The sequence below is a fragment of the Geotrypetes seraphini genome, chromosome 7 (genome assembly GCF_902459505.1).
Source record: "Geotrypetes seraphini chromosome 7, aGeoSer1.1, whole genome shotgun sequence".
NCBI classification, from domain to species: domain Eukaryota; kingdom Metazoa; phylum Chordata; class Amphibia; order Gymnophiona; family Dermophiidae; genus Geotrypetes; species Geotrypetes seraphini.
In genome coordinates, this window is record NC_047090.1 from 241,664 (window position 1) to 261,831 (window position 20,168).

Sequence of the window (20,168 nt, forward strand, 5' to 3'; positions counted from 1 at the left end):
GGAGGATTGCCCAGTCCCAAACCTTCAGAGCTTCTTGACAAAGGGAGGGAGATCCCGTCCCCCCCTGTTTGTTGACATAGTACATGGAGACTTGGTTGTACATCAGGATGAGGACTATGGTCATGAAGATGATGTTGAAAAGCGTTGAGAGCATTGAAGATCACTCTGAGTTCCAACAGATTGATGTGACACTGACGATCCGTACTGGTCCAGAGACCTTGAGTACGGAAACCAGCAAGATGAGTCCCCCAAGCGTAAGTCGAGGAATCTGTTGTGAGGACCATTTGATGAGGGGGCGTTTGAAACAGCAAGCCTCTGGAGAGATTGGAAGAGAGCATCCACCAGCGGAGAGACTGTCTCAACGAAGGAGTGACTGTAATATGTTGAGAGAGTGGGTCGCAAGCCTGTGTCCACTGAGATGCCAGGGTCCACTGAGGAATTCTGAGGTGAAGTCTGGCAAAAGGAGTCACGTGTACTGTGGAGGCCATGTGACCTAGGAGTACCATCATGTGTCTCACTGAGATTGAAGAGCGGGAAGACACTGCATGACAGAGTTGAAGAGCCTCCAGACATTGCAGAAGGAATGCTCTTAGTTGGATAGTGTCCAGAACAGCTCCAATGAACTGTAGATTCTGAGAGGGCTGAAGTTGGGATTTGGGAAAGTTGATTTCGAATCCCAAGCTTTGTAGGAACCATGTAGTCCTTTGGGTCACTACAATAACCCCCTGAGATGTTGAATCTTTGATGAGCCAGTCGTCTAGGTAGGTAAACAACTGAAGACCATGGTTCCTTAGAGCTGCTGCTACTACCACCAGGCACTTGGTGAACACTCTGGGAGATGAAGCCAGGTAATGCAGATTCCCCACTCAAAATCTGAGATATTGACGGGAGGCCGGATGAATGGGAATATGAGTATAAGCCTTCTTGAGATCGAGAGCATAACCAGTTGTTCTGATCTAGAAGGGGGTAAAGGGACACCAGGGACAACATGCAAAATTTTTCTTTGACTAAAAATTTGTTGAGAGCCCTAAGATCCAGAATGGGTCGCAGATCGCCCGTCTTCTTCGGAACTAGGAAGTAATGGGAGTAAAACCCCCTGTTCTGCTGTTCCAAAGGAACTGGTTCAATGGCACGGAGACGAAGCAGAGCTTCAGCTTCCTGAAGAAGAAGGGCGGTCTGGGATGGACTGGAAGGATACTCTCTTGGAGGAAACTTTGGAGGAACCTGAGTGAAATGAAGAGAGTATCCTTCCCTGATGATTGACAGCACCCAGAGAGATCGGTTGTAATAGTCTCCCATCGGTGATAAAAATGATGGAGACAACCTCCTATGGGGGGGAAGAGAGGACAGAGACAGAATGATGAAGGTTGTGCTCTGTTTTAAACAGTCAAAAAGGCTGCGCTGTCTTAGGTGTAGCAGAAGGCTGAGGTTTCTGTTGCTGTTGTTTCTTGGGAGGCGCTCAATTGTAAGGAGCTGCCCTCAGAGTATAACGCCTCTGGAAAATTGGAGGAGGGTGTGAAGGTTTCTCAGGAGCTGGCTTAGGCTTTGGTCTGACAATGAAAGCAAAAGATTTCTCATGCTCAGACAATTTCTTAGTGGCTGCCTCTATGGATTCATCAAAGAGGTCATTGCCTGCACAAGGGATGTTAGCCAGGTGGTCCTGAAGATTAGGGTCCATATCAATATTACAAAGCCAGGCCAAGCGGTGCATTGCTACAGAGAAAGCAGTGGCTCTGGCTGACAATTCAAAGGCATTATAAGAAGACTGAAGAAGATGCAATCTGAGTTGTGACAGAGTAGCAATAACTTCTTGGAATTTGAAGTGCTTCTGTGTATCCAGGTAATTGAGAAATTTGGGAAGAAGATCAATGAGGAACTTGAGATAAGTAACAGTTAAAATTATAATTAAGGACTTTGGGAAGAGACACGTGATGATATGAACGAGTGAGGACGTCTCCTCGTTCACTCCGGGGCAGCCCTGCCGAATCGTACAAAATTGCTGACACCCTGCCGACCCGATCGCAGCGTGAAACGCCGGGTACGATCCCTCTTTATATGGATCGTTATCTTACCCGATCCCAGGAAATAAAGAAGCAGAAATCGGCGAAAAAAACCGGACCACGTGCACGACCGGTGGAGCCCAAGATGGCGGCGAGTCCCGCGGCGGCGGTCTCCAGCCTGTCTGAATCGGCTTTGAGCGATATTAAGGCAGCGCTCTCACAGGTACTGGGGCCCCAAATGGAGACTCTCACCTCCCAAATTGCTAACATTGAGACTTTGCTGGCTACGGCGGCGGCTCGTACCGCGGAGCTGGAGGGCAGAGTGTCTGACCTGGAAGACTCCTCGACGGCGCGGGACACAGATATTAGCACGCTGCAGGCGCAGGTTAGGGCCCAGAATGATAAGATTGATGATCTTGAGAACAGATCTCGTCGCTCTAACCTGCGTCTGATGGGCATTCCGGAGACGTTGCCGGAGAGAGCCTTACCTGAATTACTGGAGACCTGGCTGCGGGACGAATTCACTTTGAGACCATCACTGGGGCCCTTACGTATAGAACGGGCGCATCGGCTGGGCTCCCGACCTGGCCTAGATAGACGCCCGCGTGTTGTGATATTAAAATTGTTAAACTTCCAACACAAAATTGAGTTGCTGCGCCAGTACAGAGCCAAGAAGGATGACCTGAATTACGATGGTCAGCCAGTCCGACTGAGCCAGGATTTCTCGATAGCTTTGCAGGAGCGGCGACGACCTTATTACCCCTTATGTGCACGCCTGGCGGATTTGAAACAGCGTTTTCAATTCAACTACCCAGCTACATTGAGGATTCACTGCAATGGAGTCTGGAAAACTTTTCAGACCCCAGAGGAGGCGGATGTCTACATGCAGCAACTGGGCTCCAAGAAGCCGGGAGCGGACTAACCTGGGTTTGGACACAGGCTGGGTAGGGTTGGTGTCTGCATAAGACTTTTGTGTTCATTGCTGTTTGCAGGGACAATATTCTACATACATTATGTTAGATAGACAGATACTTGAAGGTCAGGGAGGCCCTGGGGGGTGATCATTTTGTGCCTCTAGTTCCTCCAGATGGGGGTTCTGGGATTAGTAAATGGGGTAGAGGGGGTTGGGGATATCTTGGGGGCAGCAGCGGTATGGTTTGGGGATGTTTGTATGTTTACTGCCTTTTTTGTTTTATTGCATGGTTTCCAGCGGAGAGGGTGGTTTGCTTGGGAGTGGATTGTGTGGTCTCGGGGCGAGGCTGGGCGTCCCGGGACTCTTAGTACTATTAGAAGTGGTGTTATTGATAGAAGGGATAGGGATCCTTACGGGTGATCGTAACTTACGTATTCTTTCCTGGAATGTTTCAGGAATAACGTCTCCCGTAAAACGCACTAAAATACTTTCTCAATTGAAACATCACTCTGCAGATATAGCTTGCTTACAGGAGACTAGGCTTACTGATAGTGAACACCGGAAACTTCAGAGAGGATGGGTCGGAGATTTACACTTTGCTTCTGCACCAGGGAGGAGAGCTGGGGTGGCTATATTGATTCGCAGGGGCTTCTTGGGTACAGTGCAGGTATTGCGACGTGACCCTCAGGGTAGGTATCTATTGGTGCGGGTGGAGGGACCTGGTGGGACGTTCCGACTATTGGTGGGATATGGTCCAAATAGCTATCAACATGCATTTTTTCAGAATCTGGTGAATATTTGTGTACGGGATCAGGGCTGCCCTCTGATTTTGGTGGGTGACCTGAATCAAGTACATAATCCCACTATGGACCGCTCTGGGTTGCCGAGTATGGCCAGAGTGAAACAAACGAAGGGCATTCCCTATTTATGTAGAGCCTTGGGGTTGGTGGACTCCTGGAGACTATTACATCCAACCGAACGGGATTATACGCACCAGTCTAGAGCACACGGTTCTTTTTCTAGACTAGATTACATCTTACTCTCTGAGACTTTGTTTCCTAGGGTCGCGGAGGCCACGATAGGCCCTTTAGAGATATCGGATCACAATATGATCTGGATTGACGTGGCACTGGGAGGTCACCGGGGTCCGGGAACTGGATGGAGATTTCCCTCCTATTTACACAAAGATGTTCATTTCCAGGAATTCTTACAAGAAAAATGGGAGGCTTACTGTACACATAATGCCCAACATGTTGACCACCCAACTTTATTTTGGGATGCGGCCAAAGCGGTATTGCGCGGGGATATTCTTGCTTATGTCACTACTAGAACCCGTAGAATAGCACGCCGCATAATATACCTGGAACGACAAGTGACACTGTTGAAACAGGACTTGTTGCGCGATCCCTCTGAGGCTAATACTGAGGCATATAGGGCGGCGTTGGTGGAGCTTAATTCCCTCATCCACGAACGCACCAAGAAACTTTTGTTTTACCGTAAATTTCAATTCCATAAATATGGTAACAAGGCGGGTAAATTGCTAGCGGCTATAACAAAAAGTTGGAAGGGGTCCAGATACATACCCATGATAAAGGATAGCTCGGGGAAGTTTTTGACTTCGTCAGTGGCTATTGCGGGGGGTTTTCAGAAATATTTTGAGGCATTTTATGCATCCCCTGGCTTGTACACGGGTCCCGATGTACAGGACTATTTGGCAGATGCGGGATTGCCTCGACTGACAGTGGCCCAGACATCCAGATTAGACAGGCCGCTACATGTACAGGAGGTGACCTTGGCAATCCAAAAGCTGCGATCTTGTACAGCACCGGGCCCGGATGGCTACTCCCCCGAGTTTTACAAGATCTTATCCCCCTGTATAGGTAACTCTCTTTTGAATTATTACATAGCTATACAGGAACAGGGGGTTTTTCCCCGTCACAGTAATGACGCCCTGATTACCTTGATTCCAAAACCATCTAAACCCCCAGACGACATAGAATCCTATCGACCAATATCTCTACTGAATGTTGATGTTAAGATACTAGCTAGAGTCCTAGCTGATAGATTGGCCCTTATTCTGCCCTCCATAATAGTGCCTGAACAAGTGGGATTTGTTCGCAACAGGCATTCCACCATTAATGTCCGGCGCATACTTTTAGCTCTTTCCCGTGCACAATTAGAACAACGCCCTGGACTGCTTGTCGGGTTAGATGCAGCAAAAGCTTTTGATAAAGTTAACTGGCACTATCTGTTTCAGGTCTTAAACTATATCGGGATCCCCGCGGGCTTCCTCTCCTCTGTACAAGCACTTTACAATGGCCCGACGGCCTCGGTGCTGGTTAATGGAGTGAGATCTTCTCCCTTTGCCATTGGTAGGGGGACAAGACAGGGCTGCCCACTATCCCCCTTGCTTTTTCTGCTGTATTTAGACCCATTGTTGCGCACTATACAAAAGGATGATATACTTGTGGGTTTACCTGAGGGCACGTCGCAATTACGGGTGCTGGCCTTTGCGGATGACCTTTTATTGGCATTGGATACTCCACACAGCTCATTACCAAGAGCGTTAGAACTATTGGATGAGTTTCACATTTATTCTGGCTTGGAGTTGAATAAGCAAAAATCTTTAGCACTTCCCACTTTACCAGAGGTGAGATACACTTGGCCGGGGGACTTTCCACTACAGTGGGCTACTTCTTCGTTGACATATTTGGGTGTAATTATCCCCCAAAATTTGAATAGACTCTATTCCGCAAATATAACACCCCTGCTTCATCGCACTGCTAATACACTGCATGGCTGGCGGACATTCCCTATTTCCCTGTCAGGCCGAATAGCTCTTTATAACATGATGGTTGTGCCTCAATGGACATATGTCCTACAAATGCTCCCTCTCATGTTAACCACATCTCACACCGCACTTCATAGCTCCCATCTCTCTAAATATTTATGGCAGGGTAGAAGAGCGAGGATTTCTTTGGCTAAGTTGAGGCTTCCTGTGGACCAAGGGGGGCTGGGATTACTATGTGTATCTCGGTTTAACCTAGCATGTCAATTACGTCACATCCATGACTGGTTCTGTGACACTTCTGCTTTTTCTATGCCTGTGATTGAACATTTTTCCTTCCAGCCATATCATTTTAGCTATCTTCTCCATGCTCCTCAGTTACCAGACTTACCTCAGCTGAAGTCCCATCCACTTTTACCAGCGATGCGCTCAGCGTGGAGGTTGTTGTGTAAGGGCTTGCAGATTTCTCCTCACCATACACCTTGCCTTCCATTGATTGGAAATGGTGATTTCTTACCTGGCATGGACTCTGCAGTGTTCAGACGCTGGTCTAGTGCGGGCCTCCAATATGTGTCACAGACCGTACAAGATAATGGTTCACCGATCCCCTTCAGAGACCTACAAACGCAGTTTCGGCTATCATCTATGGACTGGTTTGCGTATCGACAGCTTACACATTATTTACAGTCCTTGACAACGGGGAGGTTGCAGGAGGATATACAAGACAGATTGCAAGAAGCGCTTGCACTCACTGCTCCGGAGTCAATGTCCCTCAGATTCTTCCATAAGGGGCTACAGAAACGGGCGGGTGAATTGGACTTTCTTGCCTTGGCTCAGAGGTGGTCTGCTGATCTTCAATTACCAATTGCAGCGGATGTGATTCGCAGAGGCATTCGTGCAGGAAGGACCACGACGGTGTCCTCGATTGAGAGGGAAAGAAATTACAAATTTATGCTGAGAGCCTTCTGTACGCCCAAGAGGGCGCATGTGATTGGGATAAGTGCGGACCACAGTTGCCGGAAATGTGCTGGTTCTGTGGCCTCGTTTGGACATATGTTTTGGTCATGCCCCATGATCTCTTCCTTTTGGATGCAGCTAGTGTCTTTAGTGGCACGACTTTGGCATTGCTCTTGGAGATTGCACCCCACTTTCCTTTTCACGATGCAGATTCGATTCCACCCACCTAGACCAGGTTGTGCAGCATTCTTAAGGAAAACTGTATTACTGGGACGAAAATGTATCTTGCTGCAATGGCTTTCACCACAACCTCCGACTGTCCCTCAATGGAGAGCATTAATGTTACACCAAATGCTACTGGAACGTCGTGAAGTGATGGATTTGTCAACTAAAGCTGGACGTTTATACACTCAGTGCTGGTACCCTTTTAGCTTGACTTTTACTCCTTATGTTCAACACCAACTTTGGGGTACTTAATTGACTTCTTTTTTCCCCTTTGCTTTATCTTTCTTGATTTGTTACCGCTGCTGCCGGGGTGGGTGGGAGGGTGGGAGGGGGGGGGGTTGGTTGGGTGGGTGGGGATTGGCTTTGTCTGCTATTTGAAATTTGTGCTATGCTTTGTTCATTGCTATGTTTATGCTTTAATAAAAATGATTTAAACATAATTAAGGACTTTGGAGGACATCATAGCATTTTGATAAAGACGACGTCCAAACTTGTCCATAGTTTTCCCCTCCCTTCCAGGAGAAACAGTAGCATAGACTCTGGAAGGATGGGATCTTTTTAAGGAGGACTCCATAAGAAGGGATTGGTGAGACAACTGCAAATTCTCAAATCCTTTACAATGCAGAGTTCTATACCTGGAGTCCAATTTGCCTGGAACAACAGGAATGGTATAAGGGGTCTCCAGGCAGCGTGTGAAAGTCTGAGACAAAAGCTTGTGAAGAGGAAGCTTGAGTGACTCTTCAGAAGGTTGGGGGAGATGCATGACCTCGAGATACTCCTTAGAGTACTTAGAACCAGCATCTAATTAAAGTTCTAGGTCATCAGCCATTTGGCGAAGAAAAGCAGAGAAAGACAGCTGATTTGCCAAGGCCTTGCCCCGAGAGGGACTCAATGACATTGAGGCGGCCTGGGTCGGAGGGGAAACCTCTCTGGAGAAATGACCATCAAAAGAATATGGATACTTGGATGAGGCAATGGAAGCAATTGAGTCCTCGAGGTCTGGAAGCGGAGACCTCGATCGAGGAGTTGAAAGAGCTGGAAGGTCTGAAATGAGGCCTAGACGAAGAAGGTTGCTCTTTGGAAGAAGACCTATGCCTGGATGGATGCCTCGATGAAGGCCTCGATAGACGACAAGAGTGGTGTGTGGAAGCAGGTCTCAAGGATCGAGGAGACTTTGCCCTAGAGATGGAAGTAGGCAATGCTACCAATGAATGGATATGGCTAGAAGCAGTAGATCGAAACTCAGGGAGGTTTGGAAGAATCTCCAAGCACTCCCAAAGACTCTGCTCCTTGTATGGAGCGTGAGGATTCCTGTCGCACTCGCAAAGAATCTACTCCTTGCACAGAGTGTGTAGATGCCAGACCAGACACTCGCAAAGACTCTGCTCCTTGCATAGAGTGTAGAGGTTCATCTTGAGGCATAGGCAGAGGCTCGACCTCACGGGAGACTGCTGATTGCCCAGGCTGGATTAGAGAAGACAGCGTTGGCCCAAATTTGGTCAGTAATTGAACAAACTGCTGCTCTAACATGATCTGGAGAGAAGCCGGCAAAGATGGATCTGCGTCTGAAACCGGACCACTTGTTGAGGCTATAGGCTCCAAGGTGGCAGTGGAGATGTGCTTCGACTTAGAAGTCTTGGAAAGCTTGAGGACCACCGCCGAAACCTTCTGCTTAGGACCTGAGGGAAGCTCAGGGGAAGAGACAGCAGGTTTACTTGAGGTCAGAGATGTCCCAAATGAGGAAGGTCTGATGAAGCTCGAGGTCGGAGTCGTGGAAGCAGGAGGACCCTCGAGTCCATCTTGAAAAGTTTCTCCACTAAAATCCGACGATGTTTAAGGGCTCAAGATTGAAGCGTCACACAATTTAGGATTATGGTCAGACTCGAGGCACTTGAGGTACCAACGGTGTGGGTCCGTGAGGGAAATCGCACGCTGGCACTGGTTACACTTCTTGAAGCCCGTTGCTGGCAGGGACATAGGAGGGAAAATAGCCGCGGCGAAGTCAAAGCCCGCAAGCTGTGGCCGAGTGGCCTGCCCCGCCAGTCGAACAAAGAAAAAAAATAAAGTCTTTTTAAAAAAAACCCAAAACTGAAATAAAATAAAGAAAAAGAGCGATTCGTGACGAAAAGAACACAAACCACGGTGAGAGAAGGCATGAAGTAACGAAGTTTAGCGCAGAGTCTCAAAGACGGACTTCTCAGCTCCGCAGAAAACTGAGAGCTGAGGAGACTCGCCCTGCGCTGGGCGGGAAGGCACTCGCGCATGCGCGGTGCGGCTGACTCGAAACTTCTACGTTTCTACAAGCAAATCTGCTTGCGAGGCTGTCTGCATCCGGGCTCCGTGGATGATGTCACCCTTATGTGAGTATAGGCTGCCTGCTTGTCCTGGGATAATAGTAATTCCCAAACCGGACAGAGATCATACTAAAGTAGAAAATTATAGAACAATATTTTTAATAAATATTGATAACAAGATCTTTGCCAAGGTTATAGCAAACAGATTCCAAGAAGTTCTTCCAACTTTATTACATAGAAATCAGAATGGGTTTACTCTAAATAGACTTACCAGTGACGACTCTTGCCTCTTTTAGTATATTTTAGCTCAGGTTTCACACTCTAAAGAATCTTTATTGACACTCTCGTTAGATGCCGAAAAGGCTTTCGATAGGATTGAATGGGATTACCTTTTTCATGTCCTAACATGGTTTGGTTTTAGTCAAAAATTTATCCATATGATTAAAGTACTTTATAACAATCTCCAAGCCTCTGTCTTTGTTAATAGCACATCTTCAAAATATTTTCTATTCAAAACAAGCACAAACAGGGTTGCTCACTTTCTCCCCTTTTATTTAATCTAGCACTCAAACCCTTAGCTGGGCACGATGGACCTCAGGTCTGACCCAGCGGAGGCATTGCTTATGTTCTTGTCTATTAATGGATCCTCTTTCAAACTTTCAATATATGTAGATGATATAATCACTTACACCTCTGTGGACTCAATCCTTTACTTACTGACCTGCATTTGTGAGTTTTCAAATTTCTCTGGTTATAAGATTAATTGGAGTAAATCAGCACTTTTGCCATTAAACCCTTATGTACAAAAAACATCATTTCTCATTTCCCTTTTAAATGGGAATCTGATAAGATCAAATACTTGGGCATATGGTATAGTTCCTTTGTTTACAAAACAATGTTTCTAAACTCTAGATATATCATTGATTTAAATACCTCTTGTTTTAGAATCCCGGTCTCCATTTTTTCTGTCTTGGTGGGGTAGAGCAGAGGCCATTAAAATGGTTTTAGCTCCTAAGCTCAGTTACATATTTAGCACGAAACCATTCTCATTTCCAGATTCTTTATACAAGAAAGAAGATAATAATAATAATTTTATTCTTTTATAACTTTCTGTGGAAAGCGAAACCTCCCAGGATTGCACTTCACAAATTAAAAATGCCAAAATTAAAGGGTGGATTAAATCTACCAAACTTTAAAGGATATCACTTAGCCTTTAGAGTTTCTCGGGCCTTGTTACGATTCCATTAAGTTGACAACTGGCACTGTCCTAGATGGTTGATATTTGAAAAATCACTAATTTCCCCCAATCCAATACACTTGCTACCGTTTATGGTCAAATTTCCATTCAATGTATCTTTAAGATTACTCAAATCCTCAGCTCTAACAATTCTTTCATTTTACAAGTCTATTAATGGAGGCTCCTTGGAGATGGCACATGTCCCTTTATGGTTCAACAGCTACATGGAATCTCATAACCTTTCTGATATATGCCAGTCTGATATATGCCAGTCAAAGAATCTATGGGCTCTTTCACAGTTAACTATGGATGGTAAATTGCTTTCTGTAAATGATATGAAACATACCCTGGAGTATCCTGATATTGAGCCACACCATTGGCAATTAATTACAGAATCTCTTAACACCTTATTGTCTCTTTGTTTGGAGGTATCTGTTTTGTCTAATTTTTCTAAATGTACTCATTCTTCATTGCTTGGAAATAAGAAAGCATCAAAACTCTGCAAAATTCTTTGAGAACTTGACAAAGAAGAAGCAATCTCCTTTGATGATGCTTGGTCTAAAGATTTGAATCTAACTTCAGGAGAAATGAATTGGTCTTCTTTTTGGTCTTCTTCAGCCCAATCTACTATGTCGGCATCTATTTGTCAATTCACATATTTCATTATGCATAAGGCCTATTGGACCCCTACTAAAATAGCCAAATTTTCACATTCATCTTCAGAGCTTTGTTGGTCATGCCTTCAACAACCTGGTACTTTCTTACATCTCCTTTTTGCATGTTCTAATCTTCAAATTTACTGGTCAGACATATGTACAAGAATTCTCTCAATAATTCACTTATGTCTGCCTATGTCATATAAATCCATCTTATTGCGTTCCTCAAATCCAGATACTACCACCATTTAAAAATATTTTGGATATTATGATGGCCTAGCTACTCACCATATTATCTGTAATTGGAAAGACAACCCCAAACTCAACTTCCACGAATGGTGGAATCATCTTTGTATTATCAGAAAATACGAAGAAATAATAGCATGACTCCTTTATTTCAGATTTATGAGTTTGTAGCTTAACAATGTATTGATGATGTTTGTTTTGTTTTTGTTGTTTTTTTTTTGCTTTTATAATTTGTTGTATATTTCTTGAAAATCTTCAATAAAATGTTGATACAAAGAAAAAAAAAAAAGGAGACACTTACCTGACGAGTGGAGTTCCCGGGCAGGATGAGAGAGCAGAGATACTGAGGAGCTACAGAATGAACGCACTTGTAAGTCAACAAGAGGAGTTTGAATTGTATGCGGAAGCAGATAGGGAGCCAATGGAATGACTTGAGGAGAGAGGTTACATGAGCATAGTGACAGTGGCGGAATATAAGCCGTGCAGCAGAATTCTGAAGAGATTGAAGGGGAGAGAGAGAGATGGCTCGGGGGAACACCTGGAGAAGCAGGTTGTTTTATGACTGTTTATGAAATAAAGGGGGTAGTAATTCTTTAAAGGTCACCTAAAGTTAGGTGATAGGATGGTTCATGCTAAGTGCAAATTCAATTACTAGCAGCCATGCAAATAATTGCCTCTTTACCCAAGCCTTTAATACCTAGGTTGATTGACTATACACATGGAGGGGCATAATCAAAACAAACGTCTAAGTCCGTTTTGGGCCTAAGGCGCTAGTTGCCCAAATTCGGCAGCGTCCAAAGTCCATTCTTGAAAAATACATCCAAAATATTTTTTCTGACAATCGTCTACTTATACATCCAGCTGTTCGTCCAGACGTCTATCTTTATACTACATTCTCATCCAAAAAAATCGTCCAAGTCTGAAATGCCTAGAACAAGACCTTTTGTAAGTGATGGACTGGCCACCCAGACATGGCAGCAGAGTAGTGGGGCACCTTACAGGGCACTGCTGTGACCTTCACAAAAAGGGTGACACATAAACATCTCACCACAACTCCCTTACAGATCATGGTGAGCCTCCCCCCCAAAAAAACCTGCTATACCCACCTGTCTATAACCCCAACAGCCCTTATGGCTGCAGGTGCCACCTATATGGCAGTACAGTAGGGTTTTGGTGGACTCACATTTTCCATCATGAAATCAGTGGTTCGAGTGGCTTATGGGCCTGGGTTCTCCTCTCTATGGTTCACTAGCTCACCCCCCAGACTATTTAAGCCACCTCTTTGCAGCTCTACTAGGCTTTCCTATTCCAGGTGCTGATGATGTAGAGGCAGGTATGTATGTTTTTATTCCAATTTTTATGGCGGTGGGGGGGGGGGTGTCAATGATCACTGGGGGAATGTGTGTGGGATCTGTACTTTGTGTCTGCAGTGGTTATCTGGTCACTTTGGATATCTTCTAGGCACTTAAGACCTGTTTTTAGATCGCCTAAATCACAATATATAAGATCCGTCCAGGCAGCCTCATCAAACATTCGATTATCCCGCCCTAACCACTCCTTCAAAAACGCCCCTTTCAGTTCTGGGCGCACAGCAGAATTCAGAGGCCTAAAAGGTCTCTGGATACATCTAAAAACCCGTTTCGATTATCGGCACTTGGACGATCTGTCTTTTAGGTCATCCAAGTTCCTATTTGGGCTGGTTTTTAGACGTATTTCTGCTTCGATTATGAGCCCCTTGTTCTGTACCAAGACCAGCTTTCTACACACACACACTGTAACTAAATCAGTTCCTTATATCTTGTTTAACTAAACAACTTGCCTTGAGTGTGGCCCTGTTCTGTTTATCCCAACGTGCTCTGTACTTGGCCTTCGGCTATATGATAAGCTGTATTGTAGAAAAAGCATTAGCGTCGTATCTATGTTATTTGACTGTTCTTATGTGTGCTTAGGAAGTTATCATGCTGACATTGTATTATATGTCTTATTTTAATTTCAGTGCTGTTAAGTTTCAATTGCTGATTTTGAGTTTACTTCATTCATTCAATATATTTATGTTTATATATGGTCTTTTTACCACTGTTACACTAACAAAATTCTAAGTTTTATGTTGAATTGTCATTTACTGAATTTGGCCCTTTAAGCTTTCTTTCTTTTTTTTTTTTAATCTCATTTTATGTTTTTATTTAGCTTTAAGATGACAACTTTAATTACATTACAAACCGCCTTGTTCTGTATAAGTAAAGTGGTATATCAAATAGAATAAACATAAATATACCCGCTGTATACCGCCTTTATAAAGGCGGTTATAAATCCCAATAAATAAATTGCTTGTCTGCAGTTACACGCTCAACTTTAGGAATGAGCCCTTGTTCTAGCTCAGTGGTTGGTGTCAGTCATGTGCACAACTGTTTGTGTTAAGAACATAATAGCCTTACAGGATCAGACCAATGGTCCATCAAGCCCAGTAATCCATTCTCACAGAGGCCAATCCAGGTCCCTAGTACCTGGCCAAAACCAAAAGAGTAGCAACATTCCATTCAGAATCCTAAAGAATAGCAAGATTCTGGAATCCCAAAGAGCAACATAAGATTCCGGATCCTCAAACAGTAGCAACATTCTGTGCTACCAATCCAGGGCAAGCAGAGGCTTCCCCCATGTCTTAATAACAGACTATGGGCTTTTCTTCCAGGAATTTGTCCAAACCTTTCTTAAAACCAGCTACGCTATCCGCTCTTACCACAATGTGTTTCAGAGCTTAACTATTCTCTGAGTGAAAAGCACAGTTACTTACCGTAACAGGTGTTATCCAGGGTCAGCAGGCAGCTATTCTCTCATATGGGTGATGTCACTGACGGAGCCTCGATGCAAAAGCCTCGCAAGCAGACTTGCTTGTAGAAACTAGAAGTTTCAAGTCAGCCGCACTGCGCATGCGCGAGTGCCTTCCCACGCAGCACAGGGAGCATCTCCTCAATTCAGATAGCTAGCAGAGAAGCCAACCAGGGGAAATGGGTGGGTTATGAGAATAGCTGCCTGCTGTCCCTAGATAATACCTGTTACGGTAAGTAACTGTGCTTTATCCCAGGACAAGCAGGCAGCCCATTCTCACATATGGTGACCTCCAAGCTTACCAGAATGGGATGGTGGGAGCGTTGGCAATTTAGGAGAATAAATTTTGTAATACTGTCTGGCCAAAATGGCCATCCTGTATGGAGAAAACATCCAGACAATAGTGAGAAATGAAAGTATGAACCGAGGACCAGGTAGCAGCTTTGCAAATTTCCTCAATAGGTGTAGATCTGAGGAAAGCCACTGAAGCTGCCATTGCTCTGACTTTGTGGGCAGCTTCAGTGGCTGTGTAGGGGTAATTCAGCCTGGACATAGCAGAAAGAGATACAAGCAGTCATACAGTTGGAGATCGTACGTTTAGAGATAGGACGTCCCAACTTGTTCGGATTGAAAGAGACAAAAAAGTTGAGGAGCAGTTCTGTGTGGTTTGGTGCGTTCCAAATAGAAGGCCAAAGCACGTTTACAGTCCAGAGTATGAAGAGCTGATTCTCCAGGATGAGAATGAGGCTTTGGAAAGAACACTGGAAGAATAATGGATTGGTTGAGATGAAATTCCGAAACCACTTTAGGGAGGAATTTAGGATGAGTACGAAGGACTACCTTGTCATGATGGAACACAGTGAAAGGGCGTAAACTTGAAATTTTGAAACGGGTCTTCCGAGCTTTCCCTTGTCTGCAGCTGATGGCCAGATTCTGGCGCCTTGCAGGTGAAGAATGAGCAGAAGTATTCATTTAAAAGTTCGGCTTTATCAGAGTCCGATTCTACATAATTCCCGTCTGGTTTCCTAAGGCGTACTATCCCATCTATGTTTCTTTTTCTGTCACTAATATACCTGAAGAAGGATTTATCGCCCTTCTTAATGTTCTTCGCTAGATTCTCCTCCATTCGGAGTTTGGCCTCTCTGACTGTTGTTTTGACTGCTTTTGACTTGGCCAGATAGTCTTCCTTAGATTCCTGCTTTCCTGATTGTTTGTAGGAGATGAATGCTCTTTTCTTTTTTATGAGGTCTGAGATCTCCGCAGAGAACCACTGTGGTCTATTGTTTCTTCGCCGTTTACTTACTGATTTTATATAGTGGTTGGTTGCTTCATGTAGGGTTGATTTCAGAGTTGACCATATTACCTCTACATTATCTGTTTCGGCTTGGTTTTGCAGTGCCTGATGGACGAAATCTCCCATGCTTTTGAAGTTAGTGCCCTTAAAGTTGAGGACATTGGTTGTGGTCACTGGAGGCCAACGTATCGCCTACCGAAACCTCTATGACACTTTCTCCGTTGGTGAGTATCAGGCACAGTATCGCCTGATCCCTAGTGGGTTCTAATACCATTTGTCTGAGTCTTGCTCCCTTTATGGAGGTTAATAGCTTTCTGCTGCCGTTGGTCGTAGTGGAAAGTTTGTTCCAATCCACATCAGGCATATTGAAGTCCCCTAACAATACTGTGTCTCCACGCAAAGTGATATTCTCTATGTCCTTGATTAATTCTATATCCATGTCATCCTGTTGCCTTGGAGGTCTGTAAACAACGCCAAGATACAGGCATTTGTCATTCCCCCTGGCCAAGTTCACCCAGAGGGATTCCCCGGTGTACTTGATGTCTGCGATTTTGGTAACTGATGTCCTCTTTAGTGTATAGTGCTACCCCTCCTCCCATTTTGCCTTCTCTGTCTCGACGAAGTAAGTTGTATCCCTGTATAGCCATATCCCACTCATGGGAGTCCGTGAACCAAGTCTCTGATATCATCACCACATGTAGGTTGGCGTTCATTTCCGTCTCCAATTCCACATTTTATTGCCCAAACTGTGTGCATTAACATACATAGCCCTCCATACCTTGTGTTTGCTATGTCTCTGGAGATTTTCCCGCTTGAGTTAATTTGACTCCTATAGTACTGTTTGCAATGTGTGTACTTATCTCAGACTCAGAAATGGAGTGTTTATTTACCTCACCAGGATGGGACAGAGACAGAACGGTGGAGGTTATGCTCGGTTTTAAACAGTCAAAAAGGCTGTGTAGCCTTAATTGCAGCAGAAGGTTGAGGTTTCTGTTGCTTCTGATTCTGCTGTTTCTTGAGAGGAGGGCGAGTGTAAGGAGCCGTTCTTGGAGCAAAACGCCTCTGGTAGATAGGAGAAGGGCGTGCAGGCTTGGAAGGAGCTGGCTTTGGTTTAGGTCTGACAATAGAAGCAAAGGATTTTTCATGCTCAGACAATTTCTTGGTGGCTGCCTCAATAGATTCATCGAAGAGATCATTGCCTGCACAAGGAATATTAGCCAAGCAGTCCTGAAGATTAGGATCCATGTCAATGGTACGAAACCAAGTAAGGCGGCGCATTGCTACAGAACAAGCAGCCGCCCTGGCAGACAACTCAAAGGCATCGTAAGAAGACTGAAGCAGATGTAAACTGAGTTGTGATAGAGAAGCGATGACTTCTTGAAATTCAAAGTGCTTTTGAGTATCTAAATAAGTATTAAAATTTAGGCAAAAGAGTAACGAGGAACTCAAAATAAGTGATAAAATGGAAATTGTAATTAAGGACTTTAGAGGACATCATGGCATTTTGATAGATGCGATGTCCGAATTTGTCCATAGTTTTCCCTTCCCTTCCAGGAGGAATGGTAGCATAAATCTTGGAAGGATGGGACCTCTTCAAGGATGACTCCACAAGTAGGGATTGGTGAGATAATTGTGAATTCTCAAATCCTTTGCAATGGAGAGTTTTATATCTGGAGTCCAATTTGCCTGGAACAGCTGGAATTGCCTAAGGAGTCTCCAGGCATCTGGTAAAAGTCTGAGACAAAAGCTTATGAAGAGGAAGATTAAGTGACTCTGCCGGAGGTTGAGGCAGATGCATGACTTCGAGATACTCCTTAGAGTATTTGGAACCAACATCCAATTGAAGGTCCAAGTCAATAGCCATCTGACGAAGAGGCAGCCTGGGTCGAAGATGAGGCTTCGGCCGGAAAAAAGGCATCAAAAGAATAGGGAGACTTGGACGAAGCAATCGAAACCGCTGAGTCCTTGAGGTTTGGAATTGGAGACTTCGATCAAGGAGTTGGTGGTCTAGTAGAACTAGAAGGTGTAGATTGAGGCTTAGTAGAAGAAGAGCTATGCCTGGAAGTATGCCTCGATGAAGGCCTCGAACGTCGGTGAGAATGGTGCTTGGAAGCAGATCTCGAAGTTCGAGGAGACTTCGCTCCGGAGATGGAAGCAGTCAATGGCACCAAGGAATGGATGGGGCTGGAAGCTGTGGATCGAAGCTCCAGAGGTTTGATGGAGGAACCTCGATGCACTCCCAAAGACTCTGCTCCTTGTATGGAGTGTGAGGATTCCTGTCGAGGCACTTGCAAAGAATCTGCTCCTTGCTTTACGTGCATAGATGCCAGACCAGACACTCGCAGAAACTCTGCTCCCTGCATAGAGTGTGTAGGCTCAGACCAAGGCACAGGAAGAGGCTCAACCTCGCAAAAGTCTGCAGGATGCCCAGGCTGGATTAGAGTAGCAAGCTTCGGTCCCATATTAGTGAGGTACTGGATGAATTGCTTCTCTAACATGGTCTGGAAAGAAGCTGGCAAGGATGGGTCCGCGTCTGAAACCGGACCACCTGCTTTGGCTGGAGGTTCCACAGAGGCAGTGAAAATGTGCTTCAACTTGAAAGTCTTAGGCACCTTAAGCACTACCATTGGAACTGTCTGCTGAGCTATCTGACCTAAGGATACAGGGGAAGATATAGCAGACGTCGTCGAGGAAAGACCGGCTGCAAATGAAGAAGGTCTTATGAGGCTCAAGGTAGAAGCAGTGGAGGCAGGAGGATCCTCGGTCGAAGGTGAGGTCGTGGTTGGCTTCGGAGTCGAGGAAAAGGTCGAATCCATCCCGAAGAGCTTCTCCACTGAAAGTAGATGACGTTTAAGGGCTTGAGGTTGAAGAATAGCACAGCGCTCGCACGACTTCAGATGATGGTCTAGTCCAAGGCACTTGAGGCACCTACTGTGGGTCCATGAGACAAATCGCACACTGACACTGGCTACACTTCTTAAAGCCTGTTGTTGGCCGGGACATAGGAGGAAAAACAGCCGCTGCAAGGTCGAAGCCCCTGGACTGCGGCTGAGCGGCCTGCCCTGGCAGCCGAACGGAAGAAATTTTTTTTAAAAAATTAAAGAAATTAAAATAAATACAGCGATTTGTGAAGAAAAATAACACAAACCACGGTGAGAGAAGGCACGAAGTAAGTAAGTTAAACACAGAGAGTCAAAGATGGACTTCTCGGCTCCGCAGAAAACTGAGAACTGAGGAGAAGCGCCCTATGCTGGGCGGGAAGGCATGCGCGGTACGGCTGACTCAAAACTTCTAGTTTCTACAAGCAAGTCTGCTTGCGAGGCTTCAACATCGAGGCTCCATCAGTGACGTCACCCATATGTGAGAATGGGCTGCCTGCTTTTCCTGGGATAAAAATATTTCCTCCTATTGGTTTTAAAAGTATTTCCCTGTAATTTCGAGTGTCCCCTAGTCTTTATAATTTTTGACGGACTGAAAAATTGATCCACTACACTCAGGATTTTATAGACTTAAATCATATCTCCCCTCAGCCGTCTCCTTTCCAAGCTGAAGAGCCCTAACCTTTTTAGTCTTTCCTCATAAGTGTTCCATAACATGTACACATAAGTGCTGGACACACACCTAAGTGTTTAATATTTCTAGCTGTAACAAAACCAAATAGCATATTATGTAGACAAAATAAGGGCCTTCTGCTGAAACTACATTAGTTGAAGAGATGGCTCCAAATTTTGAAACAAACATAGGTGTACATGCTGAACATTCCTTCTATTTGTTTTTCCAGCCTCCGGTAACTAAACAGCTTATAGTCAATTGCAAACCTGTAACTGATCGAATCCGTAAAGCATTCAAGGACAAAAATAAATACAGGTATGGTTATTTGTATTGTTATATTATTCAATTTAGATATATATATCCTATATTTTTCAGTGTATTTATTTTTTCTTATTTATTTATTTAATTCCTATTGTATCTGATAGTAGTATTTACAACTTGAAATGAATTTGTACTAGCATAATTTGATGTGTATGTTTCTGATCTCAAAATAGGTTTGAAACCATGGGAGAGGAGGAAATTGCTTTCAAGATGATTCGTACCAATGTTTCTCATGTGGTTGGCCAACTGGATGACATAAGAAAAAATCCAAGGTATTTCTTTGATTAAACTAAACTAAACCTTAGGTTTGTATACCGCACCATCTCTGCAAGCGCAGAGCTCGGCATGGTTTACAGAGGTTGAGAGGAAAGGAACTACAAAGGGATATAGGAGAGGGACTGAGAAGATAGAGAGGGAACAGGGTACTAGAGAACGGGAGGAGATTAGATTTTTGAAAAGAGCCAAGTTTTCAAGTGTTTGCGGAAGGATTGGAAGGAGCTAGAATTTCTGAGTGGGGATGAGAGGTTGTTCCAGAGTTCTGTGGTTCTAAAGGGGAGGGATGTTCCATGTTTTTCTGTGCGGGATATACCTTTTATAGATGGGAAAGATAGTTTTAGTTTTTGGGAGAATCTAGTGGAGAGTGGGTTTGAGGAATTCCAGAAGAGTGGGATAACGGGAGGGAGGATGCCATGTAGAATCTTGAAGGTTATGCAGGCACATTTATAGAGGACTCTGGAGTATACGGGAGCCAGTGAAGCTTGGAGAGGAGTGGGGAGACGTGATCGAACTTTCCTTTTGCGAAAATAAGCTTGGCCGCGGCGTTCTGAATTAGCTGAAGTCTATGGAGGTTTTTCTTAGT

The 20,168-nt window shown here is 44.7% G+C and overlaps 1 protein-coding gene across 5 annotated transcripts in view; it reads left to right on the forward strand.

The window, feature by feature from the left end:
* Positions 1-20,168, forward strand: part of GNPTAB (N-acetylglucosamine-1-phosphate transferase subunits alpha and beta) — a 145,446-nt gene that overhangs the window by 83,847 nt on the left and 41,431 nt on the right. Inside the window, exons 17-19 of one of the 5 annotated variants that reach the window (XR_004540199.1) lie at positions 11,596-11,686; positions 19,218-19,303; positions 19,483-19,535. Coding sequence is in view for 2 of the 5 variants with exons in the window: in XM_033953309.1 (XP_033809200.1) it covers positions 11,594-11,686; positions 19,218-19,303; positions 19,483-19,581 (278 nt within the window). In the remaining 3 variants the exon portion in view is untranslated. Of the gene's footprint in view, positions 1-11,593; positions 11,687-19,217; positions 19,304-19,482; positions 19,582-20,168 lie in introns of those variants that run through there. The other 4 variants (XM_033953309.1, XR_004540200.1, XR_004540201.1 and 1 more) reach the window with 4 other exon arrangements.